This window comes from Pseudophryne corroboree, chromosome 3 (genome assembly GCF_028390025.1).
Source record: "Pseudophryne corroboree isolate aPseCor3 chromosome 3, aPseCor3.hap2, whole genome shotgun sequence".
Taxonomy (NCBI): Eukaryota; Metazoa; Chordata; class Amphibia; order Anura; family Myobatrachidae; genus Pseudophryne; species Pseudophryne corroboree.
In genome coordinates, this window is record NC_086446.1 from 4,440,929 (window position 1) to 4,463,303 (window position 22,375).

Sequence of the window (22,375 nt, forward strand, 5' to 3'; positions counted from 1 at the left end):
TTGTCGTCACCCGGCGGAGAGCTGTTGGAGGGTCTTTCTTATACGCGTTTCTGATGCATAAAAATACTGCTAAAAAATAAATAAATAAGATTTTACTTACCGGTAAATCTATTTCTCGTAGTCCGTAGTGGATGCTGGGGACTCCGTAAGGACCATGGGGAATAGACGGGCTCCGCAGGAGACATGGGCACTTTAAGAAAGAATTTAGATTCTGGTTTGCTCTGGCTCCTCCTTCTATGTCCCGCCTCCAGACCTCAGTTAGAGAAACTGTGCCCGGAAGAGCTGACAGTACAAGGAAAGGATTTTGGTAATCCAGGGCAAGATTCAAACCAGCCACACCAATCACACCTTATAACTTGAGATAAACATACCCAGTCAACAGTATGAACAATAACAGAGCAACAGGTCAACCCTGATGCAACCATAACATAACCCTTATTTAAGCAATAACTATATACAAGCATTGCAGAAGTCGTCCGTACTTGGGATGGGCGCCCAGCATCCACTACGGTCTACGAGAAATAGATTTACCTGTAAGTAAAATCTTATTTTCTCTAACGTCCTAGTGGATGCTGGGGACTCCGTAAGGACCATGTGGATTATACCAAAGCTCCCAAACGGGCGGGAGAGTGCGGATGACTCTGCAGCACTGATTGAGCAAACACAAGGTCCTCCTCAGCCAGGGTATCAAACTTGTAGAACTTTGCAAAAGTGTTTGAACCTGACCAAGTAGCCGCTCGGCAAAGCTGTAATGCAAAGACCCCTCGGGCAGCCGCCCAAGAAGAGCCCACCTTCCTAGTGGAATGGGCCTTAACTGATTTTGGCAGCGGCAAAATGAGCCTGCTGAATCGTGTTACAGCTCCAGCGAGCAATAGTTTGCTTTGAAGCAGGAGCACCAATCTTGTTGGAAGCATACAGGATAAACAAGGACTCTGTTTTCCTGACCTTAGCCATTCTGCCTACATAAACCTTCAAAGCCCTGACCACATCAAGTAACTCTGAATCCTCCAAGTCAGTAGTAGCCACAGGCACCACAATAGGTTGGTTCATATGAAAAGATGAAATCACTTTCGGCAGAAATTGTGGACGGGTCCGCAATTCTGCTCTATCCGCATGGAAAACCAGATAGGGGCTTTTATGTGACAAAGCCGCCAACTCTGAAACACGCCGAGCCGAAGCCAAGGCGAATAGTATGACCACCTTCCAGGTGAGATATTTCAACTCCACCGTTTTGAGTGGTTCAAACCAGTGGGATTTCAGGAAACTCAACACCACGTTAAGATCCCAAGGTGCCACTGGAGGCACAAAAGGGGGCTGAATATGCAGTACTCCCCTCACAAACGTCTGAACTTCAGGTAGAGAAGCCAACTCCTTTTGAAAGAAAATGGATAGGGCCGAAATCTGGACCTTAATGGAACCCAATTTTAGGCCCAAATTCACTCCGGACTGTAGGAAGTGAAGGAAACGGCCCAGCTGGAATTCCTCCGTAGGAGCATTCCAGGCCTCACACCAAGCAACATATTTTCGCCATATACGGTGATAATGTTGAGCTGTCACGTCCTTCCTAGCCTTTATCAGCGTAGGAATGACCTCATCCGGAATGCCTTTCTCTGCTAGGATCCGGCGTTCAACCGCCATGCCGTCAAACGCAGCCGCGGTAAGTCTTGGAACAGACAGGGCCCCTGTTGCAACAAGTCCTGTCTTAGAGGAAGAGGCCACGGGTCCTCTGTGAGCATTTCTTGCAGATCTGGATACCAAGTCCTTCGTGGCCAATCTGGAACAATGAGTATTGTTCTCACTCCTCTTTTTCTTATTATCCTCAGCACCTTGGGTATGAGAGGAAGTGGAGGAAATACATAGACCGACTGGAACACCCACGGTGTCACCAGGGCGTCCACAGCTATCGCCTGAGGGTCTCTTGACCTGGCGCAATACCTCTGTAGCTTTTTGTTGAGGCGGGATGCCATCATGTCCACCTGTGGCAGTTCCCACCGACTTGTAATCTGTGCGAAGACTTCCTGATGAAGTCCCCACTCTCCCGGGTGGAGGTCGTGTCTGCTGAGGAAGTCTGCTTCCCAGTTGTCCACTCCCGGGATGAACACTGCTGACAGTGCGCTTACGTGATTCTCCGCACAGCGAAGAATTCTGGTGGCTTCCGCCATCGCCACCTGCTCCTTGTGCCGCCTTGGCGGTTTACATGAGCCACTGCGGTGATGTTGTCTGACTGAATCAGAACCGGTTGGTCGCGAAGCAGGGTCTCCGCTTGACGAAGAGCGTTGTATATGGCCATTAGTTCCAGGATGTTGATGTGAAGGCAAGTCTCTTGACTTGACCACAGTCCTTGGAAATTTCTTCCCTGTGTGACTGCACCCCAACCTCGGAGGCTTGCGTCCGTGGTCAGCAGGACCCAGTCCTGAATGCCGAATCTGCGGCCCTCGAGAAGGTGAGCGCTCTGTAGCCACCACAGGAGAGACACCCTGGCCCTGGGGGATAGGGTGATTAACCGATGCATCTGTAGATGTGACCCGGACCACTTGTCCAGTAGGTCCCATTGGAAAGTCCTCGCATGGAACCTGCCGAAGGGAATGGCCTCGTATGATGCCTCCATCTTTCCCAGGACTCGAGTGCAGTGATGCACAGACACCTGTTTCGGTTTTAATAGGTTCCTGACCAGAGTCATGAGTTCCTGAGCTTTCTCTATCAGGAGATAAACCCTTTTCTGGTCTGTGTCTAGGATCATGCCCAGGAAAGGCAGACGAGTCGTATGGACCAACTGCGACTTCGGAATATTTAAAATCCAGCCGTGGTGCCGTAACACTTCCAGAGAAAGTGTTACGCTGATCAGCAACTGCTCTCTTGATCTCGCTTTTATGAGGAGATCGTCCAAGTATGGGATAATTGTGACTCCTTGCTTCCGCAGGAGTACCATCATTTCCGCCATTACCTTGGTAAATATTCTCGGTGCCGTGGAGAGACCAAACGGCAACGTCTGAAATTGGTAATGACAATCCTGTACCACAAATCTGAGGTACGCCTGATGAGGTGGATAAATGGGGACATGAAGGTATGCATCCTTTATGTCCAGAGACACCATAAAATCCCCCCTTCCAGGCTTGCGATAACCGCTCTCAGCGATTCCATCTTGAACCGGAACCTTTTCAGGTACATGTTCAGGGATTTTAAATTCAATATGGGTCTGACCGAACCGTCCGGTTTCGGGACTACGAACATGGTCGAATATTCGAATTCCAGCTTGTATCCCTGAGACACAATCTCTATTGCCCAGGGATTCAACTGGGAGTGAACCCACTTGTGGCTGAAATTTCGAAGACGCGCCCCCACCGGGCCTAGCTCCGCCTGTGGAGCCCCAGCGTCATGCGGTGGATTTTGTAGAGGCCGGGGAGGACTTCTGTTCCTGGGAACTAGCTGTGTTGTGCAGCTTCTTTCCTCTGCCCCTGCCCCTGGCAAGAAAGGACGCACCTCGAACTTTCTTGTTTTTCTGAGATCGAAAGGACTGCATTTGATAATACGGTGCTTTCTTAGGCTGTGAGGAAATATATGGCAAAAAATTTGACTTTCCAGCAGTAGCTGTGGAGACCAGGTCCGAGAGACCCTCCCCAAACAATTCCTCACCCTTGTAAGGTAAAACCTCCATATGCCTTTTTGAGTCGGCATCACCTGTCCATTGCCGAGTCCACAGGACCCTTCTGGCAGAAATAGACATAGCATTGATTCTAGAACCCAGCAGACTAATGTCTCTTTGAGCATCTCTCATATATAGGACAGCGTCCTTAATATGCCCCAGGGTCATTAAAATAGTATCCTTGTCTAAGGTATCAAGATCCTCAGATAGGGTATCCGTCCATGCTGCTACAGCACTACACACCCAGGCCGACGCGATTGCCGGCCTCAGTAAGGTACCTGAATGTGTATAAATGGACTTCAGGGTACCCTATTGCTTCCTATCCGCAGCATCTTTGAGGGTAGCCGTATCCTGTGACGGCAAGGCTACCTTCTTGGACAAGCGTGTTAAAGCCTTGTCCACCCTAGGGGAGGATTCCCAGCGTAACCTGTCCGTTGGCGGGAAAGGATACGCCATAAGAATCCCGTTGGCAGAGACACCACATTCATTTGCTCCCGCTCTGCTTCCACATAGCCTTCCTCATCAGACATGTCGACACAAGCGTACCGACACACCACACACACAGGGAATGCCCTTTTTGAAGACAGTTCCCCCACAAGGCCCTTTGGAGAGACAGGGAGAGAGTATGCCAGCACACACCCCAGCGCTATATATCCCAGGAATAACACAGTAACTTAATGTTAACCCAGTAGCTGCTGTATATTGTGTTTTTGCGCCTAATTTATGTGCCCCCCCTCTCTTTTTACCCTCTTCTACCATGAATCTGCAGGGGAGAGCCTGGGGAGCTTCCTATCAGCGGAGCTGTGGAGAAAAAATGGCGCTGGTGAGTGCTGAGGGAGAAGCCCCGCCCCCTCAACGGCAGGCTTCTGTCCCGCTCAAATATGCATTTTCTTGGCGGGGGCTCATACATATATACAGTGCCCAACTGTATATATGTGTACTTTTGCCAAAAGAGGTCCATATGCTGCCCAGGGCGCCCCCCCCCCCCCCCCTGCGCCCTGCACCCTTACAGTGACCGGAGTATGTGAGGTGTGTGGGAGCAATGGCGCACAGCTGCAGTGCTGTGCGTTACCTCAGTGAAGAACGGAGTCTTCTGCCGCCGATTTCGAAGTCTTCTTGCTTCTCATACTCACCCGGCTTCTGTCTTCCGGCTCTGCGAGGGGGACGGCGGCGCGGCTCCGGGAACGGACGGCGAGGGTGAGATCCTGCGTATGATCCCTCTGGAGCTAATGGTGTCCAGTAGCCTAAGAAGCAGGACCTAACTTCAGAGAGTAGGGCTGCTTCTCTCCCCTCAGTCCCACGATGCAGGGAGTCTGTTGCCAGCAGAGCTCCCTGAAAATAAAAAACCTAACAAAATACTTTCTCACAGCAAGCTCAGGAGAGCTCACTGAACAGCACCCAGCTCGTCCGGGCACAGATTCAAACTGAGGTCTGGAGGAGGGACATAGAGGGAGGAGCCAGAGCACACCAGAATCTAAATTCTTTCTTAAAGTGCCCATGTCTCCTGCGGAGCCCATCTATTCCCCATGGTCCTTACGGAGTCCCCAGCATCCACTAGGACGTTAGAGAAAATAAAAGGAAAAGAGACTATATAAAATAAGAAAGCTTGTGGCTGCGAAAAGGACAGCCAGACCGTTTTCTACAGTGGTCCGGCTCCTGCCACACCAAACAAAAAACTGAATTCCCTGGGCCAGGAGGCGGGGTTATAGGGAGCTGGACGGTTGCATCCTGAGAGCGCAAAAACTTGAACCGGTTGGTGCCCGTTCCTCTGACGCCACCTATTACTCAGGTAGATCCTGTGGACCCTGAAGGAGAAAAGTCAGAAATCATTTTCAGTAGACTGTTTGTATATAAGATAAACAGCTGCTCTATAGATCATATAGTGACAGTCACTTTGGTATATTGGAAAGACCCTAAATCCCACCTACCTGATCCTCCTGTGGGATCCAGTGATTCTCCTCTGTACAGTCCTGGGAATACAGAGGATGGGGACATCTCTCTGGGGTATCTCTGTTACTGGGTCCATCTGTAGGAGACACACAGTGACTGAGTACAGTGTACATATGTGATTATCAGATGATAGGTGTATATAGGGAGCCCCCATACCTGCTCTTCCCTGTACAATACATGACAGTCTCCTCTTACCCAGTGATGTGAGGGGCCGGTGATTCTCCATCATCACGTCCTTGTACAGACCCCTGTGTTCCTCTATATACTCCCACTCCTCCATGGAGAGATAGACAGTGACATCCTGAAACCTTATAGGAACCTGACACACACAATGATACAGTCATCACCCAGACACATCCCCTGGTGTTACTGTATAATGTCCCATTCCCAGCAGTCACCTCTCCAGTCATCACCAGACACATCCCCTGGTGTTACTGTATAATGCCCCATTCCCAGCAGTCACCTCTCCAGTCACCATCCAGACATGTCCCCCGGTGTTACTGTATAATGTCTCATTGCCAGCAGTCACCTCTCCAGTCATCACCCAGACACATCCCCTGGTGTTACTGTATAATGTCCCATTCCCAGCAGTCACCTCTCCAGTCATCACCCAGACACATCCCCTGGTGTTACTGTATAATGCCACAATCCCAGCAGTCAACTCTCCAGTCACCATCCAGACATGTCCCCCGGTGTTACTGTATAATGTCCCATTCCCAGCAGTCCCCTCTCCAGTCACTACAAAGACACGTCCCCTGGTGTCACTGTATAATGTCCCATTCCCAGCAGTCACCTCTCCAGTCATCACCCAGACCCATCCTTGGTGTTACTGAATAATGCCCCATTCCCAGCAGTCACCTCTCCAGTCATCACCCAGACACATCCCCTGGTGTTACTGTATAATGCCCCATTCCCAGCAGTCACCTCTTCAGTCATCACCCAGACACATCCCCTGGTGTTACTGTATAATGTCCCATTTCCAGCAGTCACCTCTCCAGTCAGCAGCTGAATGATCTTGTTGGTGAGTTCCAGGATCTTCTGGTCATTGTTTCTCTCATGTATCAGTGAGTGATGTGGGGGCACCGTGATGGGACTCTGGGTCCTCCTCAGTCCTCTTGACACATGGGGATGGCTGCTGGGTGTCTCACACTCACCGGATGTCTTCCTCACTACTATGTAATCCTGTGCATTCGGGTGACACCAAATATCACTGCATACACTCCCAGATCCCCTCACCTCCCCAGTCACGTCCCTGTATTATTACTATAGATATAAATGATGTCACTGTGACACTCCCAGATCCCCCTCACCTCCCCAGTCATGTCCCTGCATTATTACTATAGATATAAGTGATGCCACTGTGACACTCCCAGATCCCTTCACCTCCCCAGTCATGTCCCTGCATTATTACTATAGATATAAGTGATGTCACTGTGACACTCCCAGATCCCTTCACCTCCCCAGTCATGTCCCTGCATTATTACTATAGATATAAGTGCTGTCACTGTGACCATCCCAGATACCCTCACGTCTCCAGTCATGTCCCTGTATTATCAATATTGTTATAAGTGATGTCACTGTGACGCTCCCAGATCTCCTCACCTCCCCAGTCATGTCCCTGTATTATTACTATAGATATAAGTGATGTCACTGTGATGCTCCCAGATCTCCTCACCTCCCCAGTCAGCAGATAGATGATCTCCAGGGTGATATTTATTATCCTCTCAGCCCTGTGACTCCTGTCTTTATCCATACTCAGTGAATCAGTGAGAATACAGAACGTGCAACATGTAATATAGACTCTGGTTCATCAAGGCTGGAGTGTCTAGGAATAAATATAATACACATCAAAGAGAACAGATTAGTCATATATGCAACACTGAATGAGCGGTAAAAGTTATCTTTGCCCCAAGCCACAGAGCCCTGGTCAGCGTTTCCCAAATGACCCAACCAAATGAGACTCAGAATCTGTCACACAATGCCACAGGCCACTCCCCCTGTATAATAACAGGACACCACAGGCTGCTCCCCTATATAATAAAAATAACAGAACACCACAGGCTACTCCCCCTGTATAAAAATAACAGGAAACCACTGGCAACTCTCGCTGTATAATAATAATAACAGGACACCACAGGCTGCTCCCCCTGTATAATAATAATAATAATAATAATAACAGGACACTACAGGCCGCTCTTCTTGTCTAATAACAGGACACCACAGGCTGCTCCCCCTATATAAAAATAACAGGAAACCACAGGCAACTCTCACTGAATAATAATAACAACAACAACAACAGTACACCACAGGCTGCTTCCCCTGTATAATAATAATAATAATGGGGGGCGTGGCCTAGCGGTGATCCAGAGAGGACGTGTGTCAGCAGGGCTCCGGCCTGGTCACCTTGTAATAAAGCTGCCAGCAGTTTTTATACTATAAAGGAGCGTATTCTTAAGGCGGCTAGAATGGCTGGAGACTCGGATTCTGATATCCTGGGTGGGTTGCAGCTCTTCCCAGACTTTTCTGCATTGACCATTGCCAAACGGAGATCACTGATTACCATCGCTTCAGCCCTTTGTGCTCAGGAAGTCACTTACCGTTGGGGATTTCCAGTAAAGCTAATCACTTCCTACGAAGGTTCATCATACACCATTTCTGGATGCAGAAGTCAAACTTCTATTAGAGTGGGATATTCCCCAAAATTTACCTCCCGGCTCCAAGAAACAGCCTACTCTACGTACAGACTGGTCCGTCGCTTTAAGAACTGGTTTACGCGTGCTGGCTTCAATTTCGGACTATATAGTCTGATGGGTTCTAGTTTGGGACTAAGTATTACCTCTATAAAGCTGGTTTGTCTGAGTTGAGTATGTGAGTTATTATATTGGATGTCTTACTATTATACCCCTTTCACATCGCACAAATAACCCGGTATCGACACGGCATATTGCCGTGTCGACACGGGTCAGTGTGCGATGTGAAAGCACTTTCTGAGAATTAGCGGGTCGCCTGACCCGCTAATTCAACCCGGTATTATACCCGGGTTGAATACCGGGTCAGGTGCAGTGTGAATGGGAGCCGCATCGATGCGACATGGTTCCCATTCACAGCATAGGGAGAGGCGGCGCAGGAGATGAGCTCATCTCCCAGCGCCGCCTCCACCCCCGCCCCTGCTGCGCCCCCCCGCTGCTATGGCAACCGACCCGGTATATTGCCGGGTCGGAAAGCCAGCAGAGGGGAGCAAATGCCGGATCCCACCCGGTAAGGACACGTTTCTTTTACCGGGTGGGATCCGGCATTAGCGATGTGAAAGCGGTATTATTGTCCCCGTTTTTTATGTTTCTATGACAGTTTCAATGTTATCATACATTTTAGGTTGGCAAATGTAATCTAGTCAGTTTATTTTACATGAATGGGGGGTGGCACTTGGCCACATGTTCCCTCTCGTCGTTGTACTACTGCACCTCTTAACTTCCCCTGCAGTAGTTAAGCTGGCACGATATACTCGGTCAGTTTGGTTTGCCCTTTTCCTCCTCTTTACTGTCCTCCCTCCCCTTGTTTTTTCTCAATTTTTATGCCCAATTCTTGAGACGATAGTTCAACACCACCTCATCGTTGTACTATGCACGTATCATATGTTATACCGTCATTTAAAAAGAAAATTCTATATGGTCAAGGTTCTGTCTTTAAATGTTAAGGGGTTGAACTCCCCAAATCAAAGAAGATTAGCGTTAGGATATTTTGCAAAACAAACTGCAGATGTGGAATCACTGCAAGAGACCCACTTTTTAATCACTGGGCCCTCCCATGGGTGTAGTATGGTATGCCGGCGGCCGTACTCCCGGCGACCAGCATACCAGCGCTGGGAGCCCGACCGCCGGCATACCGACAGTGTGGCGAGCGCAAATGAGCCCCTTGCGGGCTCGCTGCGGGCACGGTGGCGCGCCACGCTATTTATTCTCCCTCTAGGCGGGTCGTGGACCCCCACAAGGGAGAGAATCTGTTGGTATGCCGGCGCCGGTATACTGTGCACCAGGATCCCGACAGTAGGCAACCTAAAGACCACCCCATCCTATCTTAAAAGACCGTAGATTTTCTCTTGGCTATTTTGCCAATGGACCATTCAAGAGGAACGGTGTGGCCATTTAGTTTAAGCATTTACATTACATATACGTAAGTAGTAGATAAAAATGGCCGCTACCTCATTTTAACTGACCTTCTTGATAACAAACTAGTCACCATAGTATCAACATATGCTCCTAATTCCAACCAGGGTCAGTATTTACTAATATTCGTGTTTGAGTCGGTTTGTGGAGTGTTTAAACTCCTTTGTTATCGGGTGCATTTTCATGCAACTTTTTGAATTGAGATACGCTAATTTACGAAGCTGTCGTCTTATTTGTTTTCGTGTTTTCCGATGTCGTTGGCATTCGTATTTTTTTGGGTCATTTACGGCAGACATTAACGTTTGCGTACGGGTTCTTATTGTTTGTACTTGGGTTTTTTTCTATGTTAAACGCGGCAGTGTTTTTTTTAGACCACGGCCGCATTTGCACTTTTAGTTTCGGTTTTCATCCCCGTTCGTGATTGGTTGTGTTTCAGATGTAGGAGTGTCTGTGCGCAACCATATAAATACGCCCCAAACCGTCCGCACCTCGTGGGTTTAGTTAGTGGTGAGGAGAGAGGTTGTGCAGTGGAGTTTGGTGAGTAGTGTTTGTTTGGAGGAGTATTTTTTGCGAGTTCTGAGTGTTGTATTGTGTTTGATAGTAGTTTTGTCATTCTTGTTGTCTTGTATTTTTTGTTTTTGACTCAATTTTTGTCCAAGTTTTTTTTATTTATTGTGTGTGTGTGTGTGTGTGTGTGTGTGTGTGTGTGTGTGTGTGTGTGTGTGTGTGTGTGTGTGTGTGTGTGTGTGTGTGATTAGTGTAGTGGAGGAGTGTTTTGTTTGTATTTTTTTTTCTGTGTTAATTGTTTAGTCACACAATTATGTGTGACTCAGAGGTGGCTGAGGTGAGTGAGGTGGAGGGTGTTAGTGAGGGGGAGGAGGTCGGTCAGGTGGAGGAGGTGAGTGTTAGTGAGGTGGAGGAGGTGGAGGAGGTTGGTAAGGTTGCTGCAGCAGCCTCAAGTGACAGTGATAGTGACAGTCAGACAGCTCCGCAGCCACGCACCACTACTAAGACTGGGCGTAATGTAAAGTTTAGTTATGCAGAAAATGTGGCATTGGTGCGGGAGCTTACGTTTGGACCCCTGCTGGAATTGGACCCGTACTTTTCTTCAGCTGCATATTTCATTTGCTGTTTGAAATATTATCGGGAGGAGAGAAGCCGCTCATCGGTGCCCGCAAACGGTACGTAGAGGTGTGGACTCGTGGAGCACTAAAGTCGAGCAGGACGAGTTACAGCAGGTGCCAGCGCAGGTGCCGGTTTCCCCGTAGCCAGAGATCATCTTGGCAAAACGTCGGGACTTCTCCCTGCTGACAACAATTGCTCAAACCTCACGTAAGATTCCGTTTAGAGCGGCTCTCACACAGTAGTATTGTGCTGCGTTAGATGGTCATTTTCAAAAGAACTGTGATACAAAGTGACTATTCATGGTTAATCAACTAATTTACGGGTTCTACTAGCAGCTACATTTGATTTATATTTGACTTTCCTATACGGATTTAGTCATTTGCCTATAGAGTTAGTTCATACACTTCTGTGCACAAAATATGCTCAAGTCCACCTCCTTATAGTGGAAAGTATATATATTTGCTATTTTAGATTCAAAGATTTTCAAAGTATTAAGACCGGTCTTGTATTATAATCTGTGATTATTCATGTATTAATAAATAATTTTAATTTAATATAGGAGTTGGTATTATTGTCAGCCATATCATATATATTTTTAATATAGCGCAAGAGAGTAAAAGTTGGAGTTTTGTGGTTGATTGCACCTGGGTGGTCCAGTGCAATGAGATTGATTTGCTAACCCCAGGTCATAAACTCTCCTGCGGCTGATTTGTATTGACATCATCCAAAAGGAATTTTTTAATTATATGTCATTAGCGCCTGATACAAGGGTTTTTTCTGTTGTGGGCGAAAGTAGTTGCTGCTGTAAATAGTGAGGGGGTGGTGAAGCGGACGGAGGACACGTGCCGCACCGGTACTATGACATAAAGCGACGTGTCAAGTCCAAAATGGCCAAGAAGGCGAAGTCGGCTCGCAAAACCGGTGGTGGTCCGCCCTTTATTGCCACATATCTGGACTATGAGGAGCCCATGCGGACTATAATCCCTCCAGAAGTAGTGTCTGCAACCCATGTCCGGGATTCCGATCGCCCCAGGAAGGATGGTGAGCATGTGTATTTGCCTTAACATTCTATGACATTACTTCTGGCTTACTGTATGTTTTAAATGTGTGTCATGTGACGTTGCATATTACTCCCATCTTCAAGTGTGCGTCATCAAATACATTGTTTTGGGTCATGTTTCATACAAAAGTCAATGTAACGTCTTACTTGCTTGTATGTCATGTGGTTTTTGGACAGTACATTTTCCATGTGTAGTTTGGACTTGGTGTGTCATTGAATTGTCCAGCAATAATGTTTTACTTTTGCACATTGTACATTTTGAAAGTTGGACTATGTTTTTTATTTCAGTTATCCATGTGCAATGTTTCCAAATCAGTGGTTGATATGTTAGAGGCTGGAGTAGTGCAAAGTGTCTTTGAAGGCAGTTACATGTGTAATTTCATTAGTACTCAATGTAATATTGGTTAAGTCAAGGCCACTATTTGCTGGTTCATTTTGAGTCTGTATTTGTACACTGACACAACAACTGCAGACTTAGTTACCTTACTGTATTTTTTATTTTTTTTTATTTTGTTTGGCCTCATATTGTGTTAATGTGTGTTTGGAGTGCCACATCACAGACCTATTTCTATATCGCATCTGTCATTTTTTTCCTTTTATTAGAAAATGAAGCTGTGTGTGTTTTGGCTTGTTAGTGTATGTTTTTGGAATTGTGTCCTATGTCTATGTCCTGTATATGATTCCCTGTGTTGCACTTTCCATAGTGCATATGGCTATTGGACAATGTTTTGGGTTTGATGTTGTGCTTTTTGTGTTTAATGTCCTTATTTTTAGATTCATAATAAAACATCCATTTTTTTAAGATGTAATGTTTATAAGCATAATGGGTGGATGTATTAACAATAGCATGAATAATTTTTTTTTTATTTACAGTGTTGAAAAAAAGCAGTACTGGTCGTCCTACAGTCACTCCCATCACATCTGATGATGATGACGCTGCGGAAGCAGGTAAAGTGTCCATTGTAGTATAGGTTAGGTTTGTAAATGAATGGCCATAACAAAATGTCACTTTCAATACTAGGTCCATCCAAAGAAGTCTTAAGCAGAAGAAGGCGCACTTCTGGAACACACCACAAAAAACATCTGCCAGCAAAGAAAGCAAGGTCTGATGTCCAGGGCCAACCACAGCAGGCTACCCCGCCACGAAGATTATCTGTTTGTTCGGTGCCCCCACTCCAAATTTTGGACACACCTCCAAGACGCCAACCACACTCCCCTCATCTTGATTGTGAGTAACAAACTGTGATAACAATTAAAAATGTCAGATCTTTAAAAAACCATTTACTTAAACTCATTAAGTAAATACCCATCAAAATCTGCTATACTTACCCAAGTCAGTAAAACATGAAATGGAAACCTAACAAAATGGCCTTCACAACATCCAATAAAGATATGTATGTCCACTTCAGCCATACAGTAGCACATTGTGTGGAAGATGCTGCAACAGAAACTCATGTGTAAGCTTTGCAAATAGTAAGGTTGTTAGAATCATTTACACGTGTGTTTGTCCCAACATTGCCAACTGCATACAAAAACATTACTATGTTTTGGTTGGAGACACTATAAGGCAACACATTATGGATTACAATGTGTTTTTAGGCAGGAGTATGTCTGATGTACCATACAACTCATGTGTTTGCTTTCAGAATGAAGTAACCAGACACATTTGCCACAAACAGGCATATGTATGTATTTAAGTAATGAGTGATGATGTTGCTAGGCCGGATATCTGAAACACCAGTCCATTACATGTGTTCCATGTTTAGTGCTTTGTACCAATGTATTAAATATATGGATAAGTAACGGATAAATTATTTTAATTTCAGCTTCTGGTCCTGGTACCAGCATCCCTCCGCAACAACAGCAACACAGTGACATGGATGACACAATCATGTTAGAAATGCATCCAGTAATCGAAGGAATCAGCCCCCCAGCACCTGTGAGTACTCCACCACAGCAAAGCACACCACCACCCCAACATAACCCAACAACACCAGTAACACAAGGCCCTGATCAAGTGTTCTGGACCATTTGGGCTAGACAGCAGGCCACTAATGAAGATTGCCTGCATAGGCAGACCCAAATGTTTGCAAGCCTACCATCTCACCTCAGACGAATCAGCAGAAATCTGAGTAGACAAAATGAAACAAACACAAGAATTGCAAATACCATGGAAATCATGCGTGCAGACATTACACATGTCATGGGCAACTTACAGCGCATAATGGAAAAACAGCACAGACAACAGCAAAGCTATATCAACATTTTAGAAAGCAATCAAATGATCAATGAATCCATGTCCAGAATTGTAGACAATCAAAATGCTGCAACACGTGAACTCAATGCCACCCTCACTAACCTCAATGAAACACTCAGATCCCTGCAGCAACAGCAAACAAGCAGCAGTTCTGGTACGACTACTCCAAATGTAATGCCAGTGTCATCACCACCAAGGCGCTCCACCAGAGCACGCCAACAAGACAGTGGTAAAGGCAAAGGCCAGGACAAGCAACCACCCAAATAAACATTTAAAAAAAAACACACCCATTTCTTTAAAGAGAAGAGAAACAAAACACTTACCAAGTGTATGATTAACAGAATATATATAAACACTTAGCTCCTTGACAATTTGTACAACATCATTCATTATAACTGGTACAAACAACAACAGGAATTTTGTACGCACATTTCTTCTTTATCATCTTTGTATTTTTTGTTAGCAGGAAACTGTTGTTTGAGCTGCACATAGATGTTAGCATGCAGAAAGCAGACCACTTGATTTTTTTCTAATCATTACTCTTTCTAGATTCTAATCATTCTTTGAGCCAGCAGACAGACTAATTGGCAGCCAGGCAGATTCATCCATGACCAATACAATTTACAATGTGAATTGTAACTGTTTTACATTTCTTCTCTAGACGAATTGACAAGAAAAACACAATTGAGTTGGCTAAAAGTGTCCTAATATGTTGGGGGTAATATTTAGATAATTCAGTCAGAAAATGACTGACATTATTGTTGTGCCATGTTTGTGTGTGTGTTAAAAATAAGTAATCAGATTTAAAAACATGATGCAGAAACAACAACATTTGAAATATTTGAAAGTTGAACACAAATGTGTGTGATAATGGATATATGTTGAAAAATGTGTATTGCCTTACAAATCTAAAAGTTTTGGCCAGCATACATAAGCAAATAAATTATTTTGCATGAGAGAAGTTTGTGTCCCTTTTATAGGCATCCTAATTCAGGTTAGAATGATTTGTAAGTGTCAACACATGTAAACACGGCTGAAAAAAGCAGGTCTATTTTTTTGCTGCGTTTTTTAACTAATCGCAAACAAATCCGACCGCAATTGAGCACTCAGAGACTAACACCCAAATACGAATGAATAGTGAATTCCCGTATTGTATGAAATAACAGGCGTGTTTGACCGATGGTCTATTCATTCGGATTTGTGTACTTTGCCGTTCAAACCATTACGAATGTCCCAAACACTGCCGAGATTGGTGCTTAGTGAATTTCCGTGTTGGGACTTAGAAAAAAAAACACAAATCGGCCAAACTCGGATTTTTAGTAAATACTGGCCCAGGTATCATTTTTTCGCAACCTTTGTCTGGCTATCCAGAAAGTTCGTAAAGGCTCTCTTCTCATTACCGGAGACTTTAATCTGGTTGTAGACCCTAAATGAGATAAATCCCCTCTAAGATCTCTGTCATCTCTTCAATTTCCTCCAACAACCCCTGCTTGGCCTTCTGCAATCTTTAAGCAGAATTTGACTTCTATGACATATGGCTACTGTCCGTGAATACACTTACTATTCCCCAGTACATAATTCATACTCCCATATAGATTTTATATTTTCAGATAAATGGATTCAATTTGCTCGCTCTATAGATATCCTTCTTATAACTTGGTCGGACCATGCTCCGATACTACTTAAATGGAATGTCAACCTACAGTATACTTCTCCCCGAGCATGGAGACTTTCCCCCCATTTATTAGCTGACTTTGTGTCAAAACAGTCCATAGCAAATAGTATGATGACATATCCCTTCAGACATGTCCACCCTGAACTACTGGTGTGTCCTTAAGACTCTAGTGAGAGGAGCAGCGATACAAACAAGGGCTAAACTTAATATATTAAGTCAGCAATGTCAAGCTGATCTTGAACTTAAGCTAAAGGAATTAGAAGACAAGAATAAAAACAAGGATTCAAAACTCCTTCGGCAAGAGTAACCCGACATTAGGTCTCAACTTCAGAAGTTACTCATGGCAAGCACATAAGCCTCTTTGAATAGGTTGCGTCAAACATTTTATGTAGCAGGGAATAGACCAGGAATGATGTTAGCCCATAAACTTCAGGCCCAACAGGCTAGAAACAGAATTAAACGTATTGTATCACCTTCAAGTACTAAAATTTCCAACCCTTCGGAGATCTCGAATCAGTTTGCTAGTGTCTACTCTCAACTCTATAACTTGTCTTCTGATTCTTCTATTCCTCTACCTTCTATTTCTTTTACAAACTTGTTCCTTCCAGATTTAAAACTTCCTTCGTTATCCGTTGACCAATTAGAGATATTGAATGCCCCGTGGTCTTCTTCAATACGCGTAGAGTTTTTAACCTAATTGATTCTTTACCCCATGATCAGGGCCTTCTCTTGCTATCATTAGATACAGAGAAAGCATTTGATTGCTTTAGTTGGGATGTATATGCGCAAAGTTTTAACGAAATTTGGCTTTCGAGATCAGATACTATCATCCATATTAGCATTATATAGTTCTCCGTCAGCTCGTGCCTTCGGCAACGGGTTTTTATCCAACTCTTTTATGATATCCAATGGGACCTGGCAGGGTTGCCCCCTTCCCCCCCTCATTTTCATTCTAGCAATCAAGCCTTTCGCAGCTAAGATCCGAGCCGACTCTTTATTCCCGGAAGTCCAAGTGAGTCCCTCATCTCATTAAACTATGCCCTTTTGCAAATTATGTTCTTTTATTCGTATCTGAGCCTCTCACCACACACCCTCATTTACATGACATTTTAGATAAATACTCTGAGGCGTCATATTATAAATGAAATACAACGAAAATGGATGCCCTACCTAATAATCTCTTCCACTCTATCATTTCCTTACGCGCCTCTTACCCTTATAACTGGCAGACTGATTCGATATATTACTTAGGTATTCATATTCCACCTTCTTCCTCTTCTGTTTTTGAGGTGAATCTTCCTTCGCTGATTAATTCGTTGTTTGTCGTTAACTAAATCCTGGCTCTCATACGACATTTCATGGCTAGGTCGTTTCGCAGCTTTCAAGATCTCGCTGTTAGCTAAATTGATATTTATTTTCAGGACAATTCCATATAAGTTTCCTAAATAATATTTAGACAAATGTAATTCTATTCTTACTAAGTATGTGTGGGCATCTCGCCCGCCTAAATTGGCTTGGTCAAAAATGTTGTTGCCAAAGAGTACGGGTGGTTTAAAATCTTTCCAATCTGGTATTATTTCAAGAGGCTTATCTCCTGGCTCCAATTTAAGCTTTTTGTATGGATGATATGAGGCTCAGGTGGGCGTGTCTGGAGGGTCTGGCCTGTCCACGATTCCCTTTGAAAGATTTGCTCTGGATATCTAAGTCTTTAAGGCCAACGTCTCTAAACCTTCTCCCCTGATACTTGCGCTACCTAACAGGTAGGGGATACATTTCTAATACTCTTTATAATCTCCCCTTAATATCTCTACGTACAGTAGCCAAACTTGTCCCTAACCTCAACCTTACAAAGTGGTACTCTAGTGGGATAAGTTCTCTGGGGGATTAGTTGGATGTGTCTGTATTTAGCTCCTTTTCACGTATTCTAGAGCGCTTCTCCCTGCCTGATTCAGAGAGATTGCAGTATTATCAAATCCAACACTGGTGGAATCGCCTGCCCCATTCAACAACTTCCTCAGACCCCCTCATAGCCCCTATAATAGCCCCACTGACTAATAAAGGGAGTAAAGGGGATATTTCCTTTTGGTATAAAATTTTAATAGACCTAGCACCTTCTCCCAAATCTACTGCTCTACTGTCCGCTGGATGCCATGGCAGATCTATGTTACAGAAGGAGAGGGGGCAAAACAGGTCACATATTCCCCTTGCTCTGATCCGCCCACAATTTAGCTTCAAATTCTTAATTTTGGGTTCAATTTTATAATGTAAGTCCTATCATTATTGATAATTTGTACTGTATATTGTGTGATTTGCATATCATCTTTTTGTAAGTCTGATTATTAATTGTCTTTACACAAGCCTTATACATTATATAGTCTCAAGATGTTATTTATTATTGTTCTTCCCCCCCCCCCCCCCCCTTTTCTTCCTTTCTGTATCCCATTTTTGGAAAAAAGTGAAAAGTCAATAAAAATAGGATTTTGGTTACCTACCGGTAAATCCTTTTCTCGTAGTCCGTAGAGGATGCCGGGGTCCATATTAGTACCATGGGGTATAGACGGGTCCACCAGGAGCCATTGGCACTTTAAGAGTTTAATAGTGTGGGCTGGCTCCACCCTCTATGCCCCTCCTACCAGACTCAGTCTAGAAACTGTGCCCGAGGAGACAACATACTTTGAGAGAAGGAATTACACAGATAGTGGCGAGATTCATACCAGCTCACACAACATGCAAATCCGGCTAACATGCCGGAACAACTCAGCAACAGCTGAAACAGTAAATAACGCACTTACCTAGGAACCAGGCAGTACCGAACTATAAAACCAAACCAGAAAACGCAGCGCTGGGCAGGCGCCCAGCATCCTCTACGGACTACAAGAAAAGGATTTACCGGTAGGTAACCAAAATCCTATTTTCTCTTATGTCCTAGAGGATGCTGGGGTCCATATTAATACCATGGGGATGTACCAAAGCTCCCAGAACGGGAGGGAGAGCGCGGAGGCTCCTGCAACACTGCTTGACCAAACTTGAGGTCATCAGAGGCCAAAGTATCGAACTTGTAAAACTTGGAAAACATGTTCGACCCAGACCAAGTAGCTGCTCGGCAGAGTTGTACAGCCGCCTACGAAGAGCCCACTTTATGAGTAGAGTGGGCCTTTACAGATTTCGGACACAGCAATCCTGCCGTGGAATAAGCATGCTGGATAGTGAACCTGATCCAGCGGGAAATCTACTGCTTAGAAGCAGGACATCCAATTTTCTCGGGATCATAGAGGACAAACAGAGAGTCACTTTTCCTATGACGAGCCGTCCTCTTCACGTAAATCTTCAAAGTCCTCACCACATCCAAGGCCTTTGAAGCAATTGAGGTGTCAGTAGCCACTGGCACCACAATAGGTTGGTTGATATGGAAAGCTGATACAACCTTAGGCAGGAACTGTGGACGAGTCCTAAGTTCCGCCCTGTCTACATGGAAGATCAGATAGGGGCTTTTACAAGATAGATAAAGCCCCCAATTCTGACACGCGTTGCGCAGAAGCCAAGGCCATTAAGGTGACTGCCTTCCACATGAGAAACTTGAAATCAGCCTCCTGTAGAGGCTCAAACCAAGCAGATTGAAGGAACTGCAACACAACATCAAGATCCCAGGGTGCCGTTGGCGCCACAAAGGGAGGTTTGATGTGCAGAACCCCTTTCAAAAAGGTCTGAACCTCAGGGAGGGCAGCCAATTGTTCTTGGAAGAAGATGGACAAAACCTTGATGGTGCCCAATCTTAGCCCCTTATTCACCCCTGCTTGCAGGAAAAGGAGAAAACGTCCAAGTTGAAACTCCACCGCTGGAAACTTCTTGGACTCACACCAAGAAACATTTTTTCCAAATGCGATGGTAATGTTTAGACGTTACCCCCTTCCTAGCCTGCATCAGGGTAGGAATGACCTCACTCGGGATACCCTTGCGAGCTAAGATCTGGCGTTCAACCGCCATGCCGTCAAACGTAGCCGTGGTAAGTCTTGATAAGCGAACGGCTGCTGCAGTAGCAGATCCTCCCGAAGAGGTAATGGCCTTGGATCTTCCAGCAGAAGATCCAGTAGATCCGCGTACCAAGCCCTCCTTGGCCGGTCTGGAGCAATGAGGATTGCCAGAACCTTTGTTCTTCTCACCAGTTGAAGAACTTTTGGTATCAGAGGAAGTGGAGGGAACACATACACTGACGTGAACACCCACGGTGTTACCAGTGCGTCCACCGCCACTACCTGTGGGTCTCTCGACCTGGAACAGTACCTCCGCAGCTTCTTGTTGAGGCGGAAGGCCATCATGTCTATGTGAGGAACCTCCCACCAACAGGTCAGCTCCTCGGACACCTCCGGATGGAGGCCCCACTCTCCCGGATGGAGATCGTGTCTGCTGAGGAAGACTGCTTCCCAGTTGTCTACCGTACAGATAGCTGGAGTTGCACTGGAGGGACCTGGACATCCACTAGTAGTGATTGCAGGCAGGGAAAATGGCGCTGAACGCTGCTGGGTCCGCTCTGAGGGGAAGCTCCGCCCCTTCAATGGTGCTGTCTTCCCACTCTTGAAGATTAGACTGGCCTGAGGAATTCTGTGCTGACTGAGATCCGTGGACCCCGACAGGCTGGAAATGGTCAGTGTAGGGTACCTTGCTAGCTCAGGGCGCCCCACCGCAGTACCGCTGAGCTGTCCGGGAGCGCGGTTAATACCGCGTTCCCACCCTTAAGCCGCCCTCTTCACACTGTCCCCCCGCTTGTAAGGGGGAACAGTGACTAACTCGCCAACTTCAGCACACTGAGGGGGTGGCGGCATGCTGCTGGGGTGAGCGTTCCTCTGCGGCGGGGCGCGAACCATCCCCTCTGGAGCTCTACGTCCAGTCAGCGGAGGCAGTGGCTCAAGAACCCGCAGGGCGGACACTGCTCCCCCCCTCAGTCCCTCGATGCAGGGAGGCTGTTGACAGCAGTCTCCCTGTAAAAAAACAAACTCTAAAATAAACTTTTCTAAAGAAGCTCAGGAGAGCTCCCCTAGCTGTGACCGGCTCCTCCGGGCACATTTTCTAAACTGAGTCTGGTAGGAGGGGCATAGAGGGAGGAGCCAGCCCACACTATTAAACTCTTAAAGTGCCGTCTATACCCCATGGTACTAATATGGACCCCTGCATCCTCTATTATTATTATTATTATTACCAGTTATTTATATAGCGCACACATATTCCGCAGCGCTTTACAGAGAATATTTGCCCATTCACATCAGTCCCTGCCCCAGTGGAGCTTACAATCTATATTCCCTATCACATGTACACGCATTCACACTAGGGTTAATTTTTGTTGGGAGCCAATTAACCGACCAGTATATTTTTGGATTGTGGGAGGAAACCGGAGTGCCCGGAGGAAACCCACGCAAGTACGGGAGAATATACAAACTCCACACAGTTAGGGCCATGGTGGGAATTGAACCCATGACCTTAGTGCTGTGAGGCAGTAATGCTAACCACTACACCATCCTCTAGGACAGAGGTTCTCAAACTCGGTCCTCGGGGGCCCACACAGTGCATGTTTTGCAGGTAACCCAGCAGGTGCACAGGTGTATTAATTACTCACTGACACATTTTAAAAGGTCCGCAGGTGGAGCTAATTATTTCACTTGTGATTCTGTGAGGAGACCTGCAAAACATGCACTGTGTGTGCCCCCGAGGACCGAGTTTGAGAACCTCTGCTCTAGGACGTAAGAGAAAACTTAATGATGTTAAAAAAATAATGATGGTAACAGGACACCAAAGGCTGCTCCGCCTGTATTATAGTAATAATAAGATTTTACTTACTGATAAATCTATTTCTCGTAGTCCGTAGTGGATGCTGGGACTCCGTAAGGACCATGGGGATATAGCGGCTCCGCAGGAGACAGGGCACAATAATAAAAGCTTTAGGATCAGGTGGTGTGCACTGGCTCCTCCCCCTATGACCCTCCTCCAAGCCTCAGTTAGGATACTGTGCCCGGACGAGCGTGCATAATAAGGAAGGATATTGAATCCCGGGTAAGACTCATACCAGCCACACTAATCACACCGTACAACCTGTGATCTGAACCCAGTTAACAGTATGATAACAACGAAGGAGCCTCTGAAAAGACGGCTCACAACAAGAATAACCCGATTTTTGTAACAATAACTATGTACAAGTATTGCAGACAATCCGCACTTGGGATGGGCGCCCAGCATCCACTACGGACTACGAGAAATAGATTTATCGGTAAGTAAAATCTTATTTTCTCTGACGTCCTAGTGGATGCTGGGACTCCGTAAGGACCATGGGGATTATACCAAAGCTCCCAAACGGGCGGGAGAGTGCGGATGACCCTGCAGCACCGAATGAGAGAACTCCATGTCCTCCTCAGCCAGGGTATCAAATTTGTAGAATTTAGCAAACGTGTTTGCCCCTGACCAAGTAACTGCTCGGCAAAGTTGTAAAGCCGAGACCCCTCGGGCAGTCGCCCAA

The 22,375-nt window shown here is 45.8% G+C and overlaps 1 protein-coding gene across 1 annotated transcript in view; it reads right to left on the reverse strand.

Moving 5' to 3' along the window:
• The window catches only part of LOC135054515 (zinc finger protein 665-like), a 172,328-nt gene that overhangs the window by 143,735 nt on the left and 6,218 nt on the right, over positions 1–22,375 (reverse strand). Inside the window, exons 2-5 of the mRNA XM_063957643.1 lie at positions 7,269–7,418; positions 6,584–6,775; positions 5,789–5,912; positions 5,572–5,669 (exon numbers count right to left, since the gene is read on the reverse strand). Coding sequence (XP_063813713.1) covers positions 5,572–5,669; positions 5,789–5,912; positions 6,584–6,775; positions 7,269–7,346 — 492 coding nt within the window. The 5' untranslated portion in view covers positions 7,347–7,418. The remainder of the gene's footprint in view (positions 1–5,571; positions 5,670–5,788; positions 5,913–6,583; positions 6,776–7,268; positions 7,419–22,375) is intronic.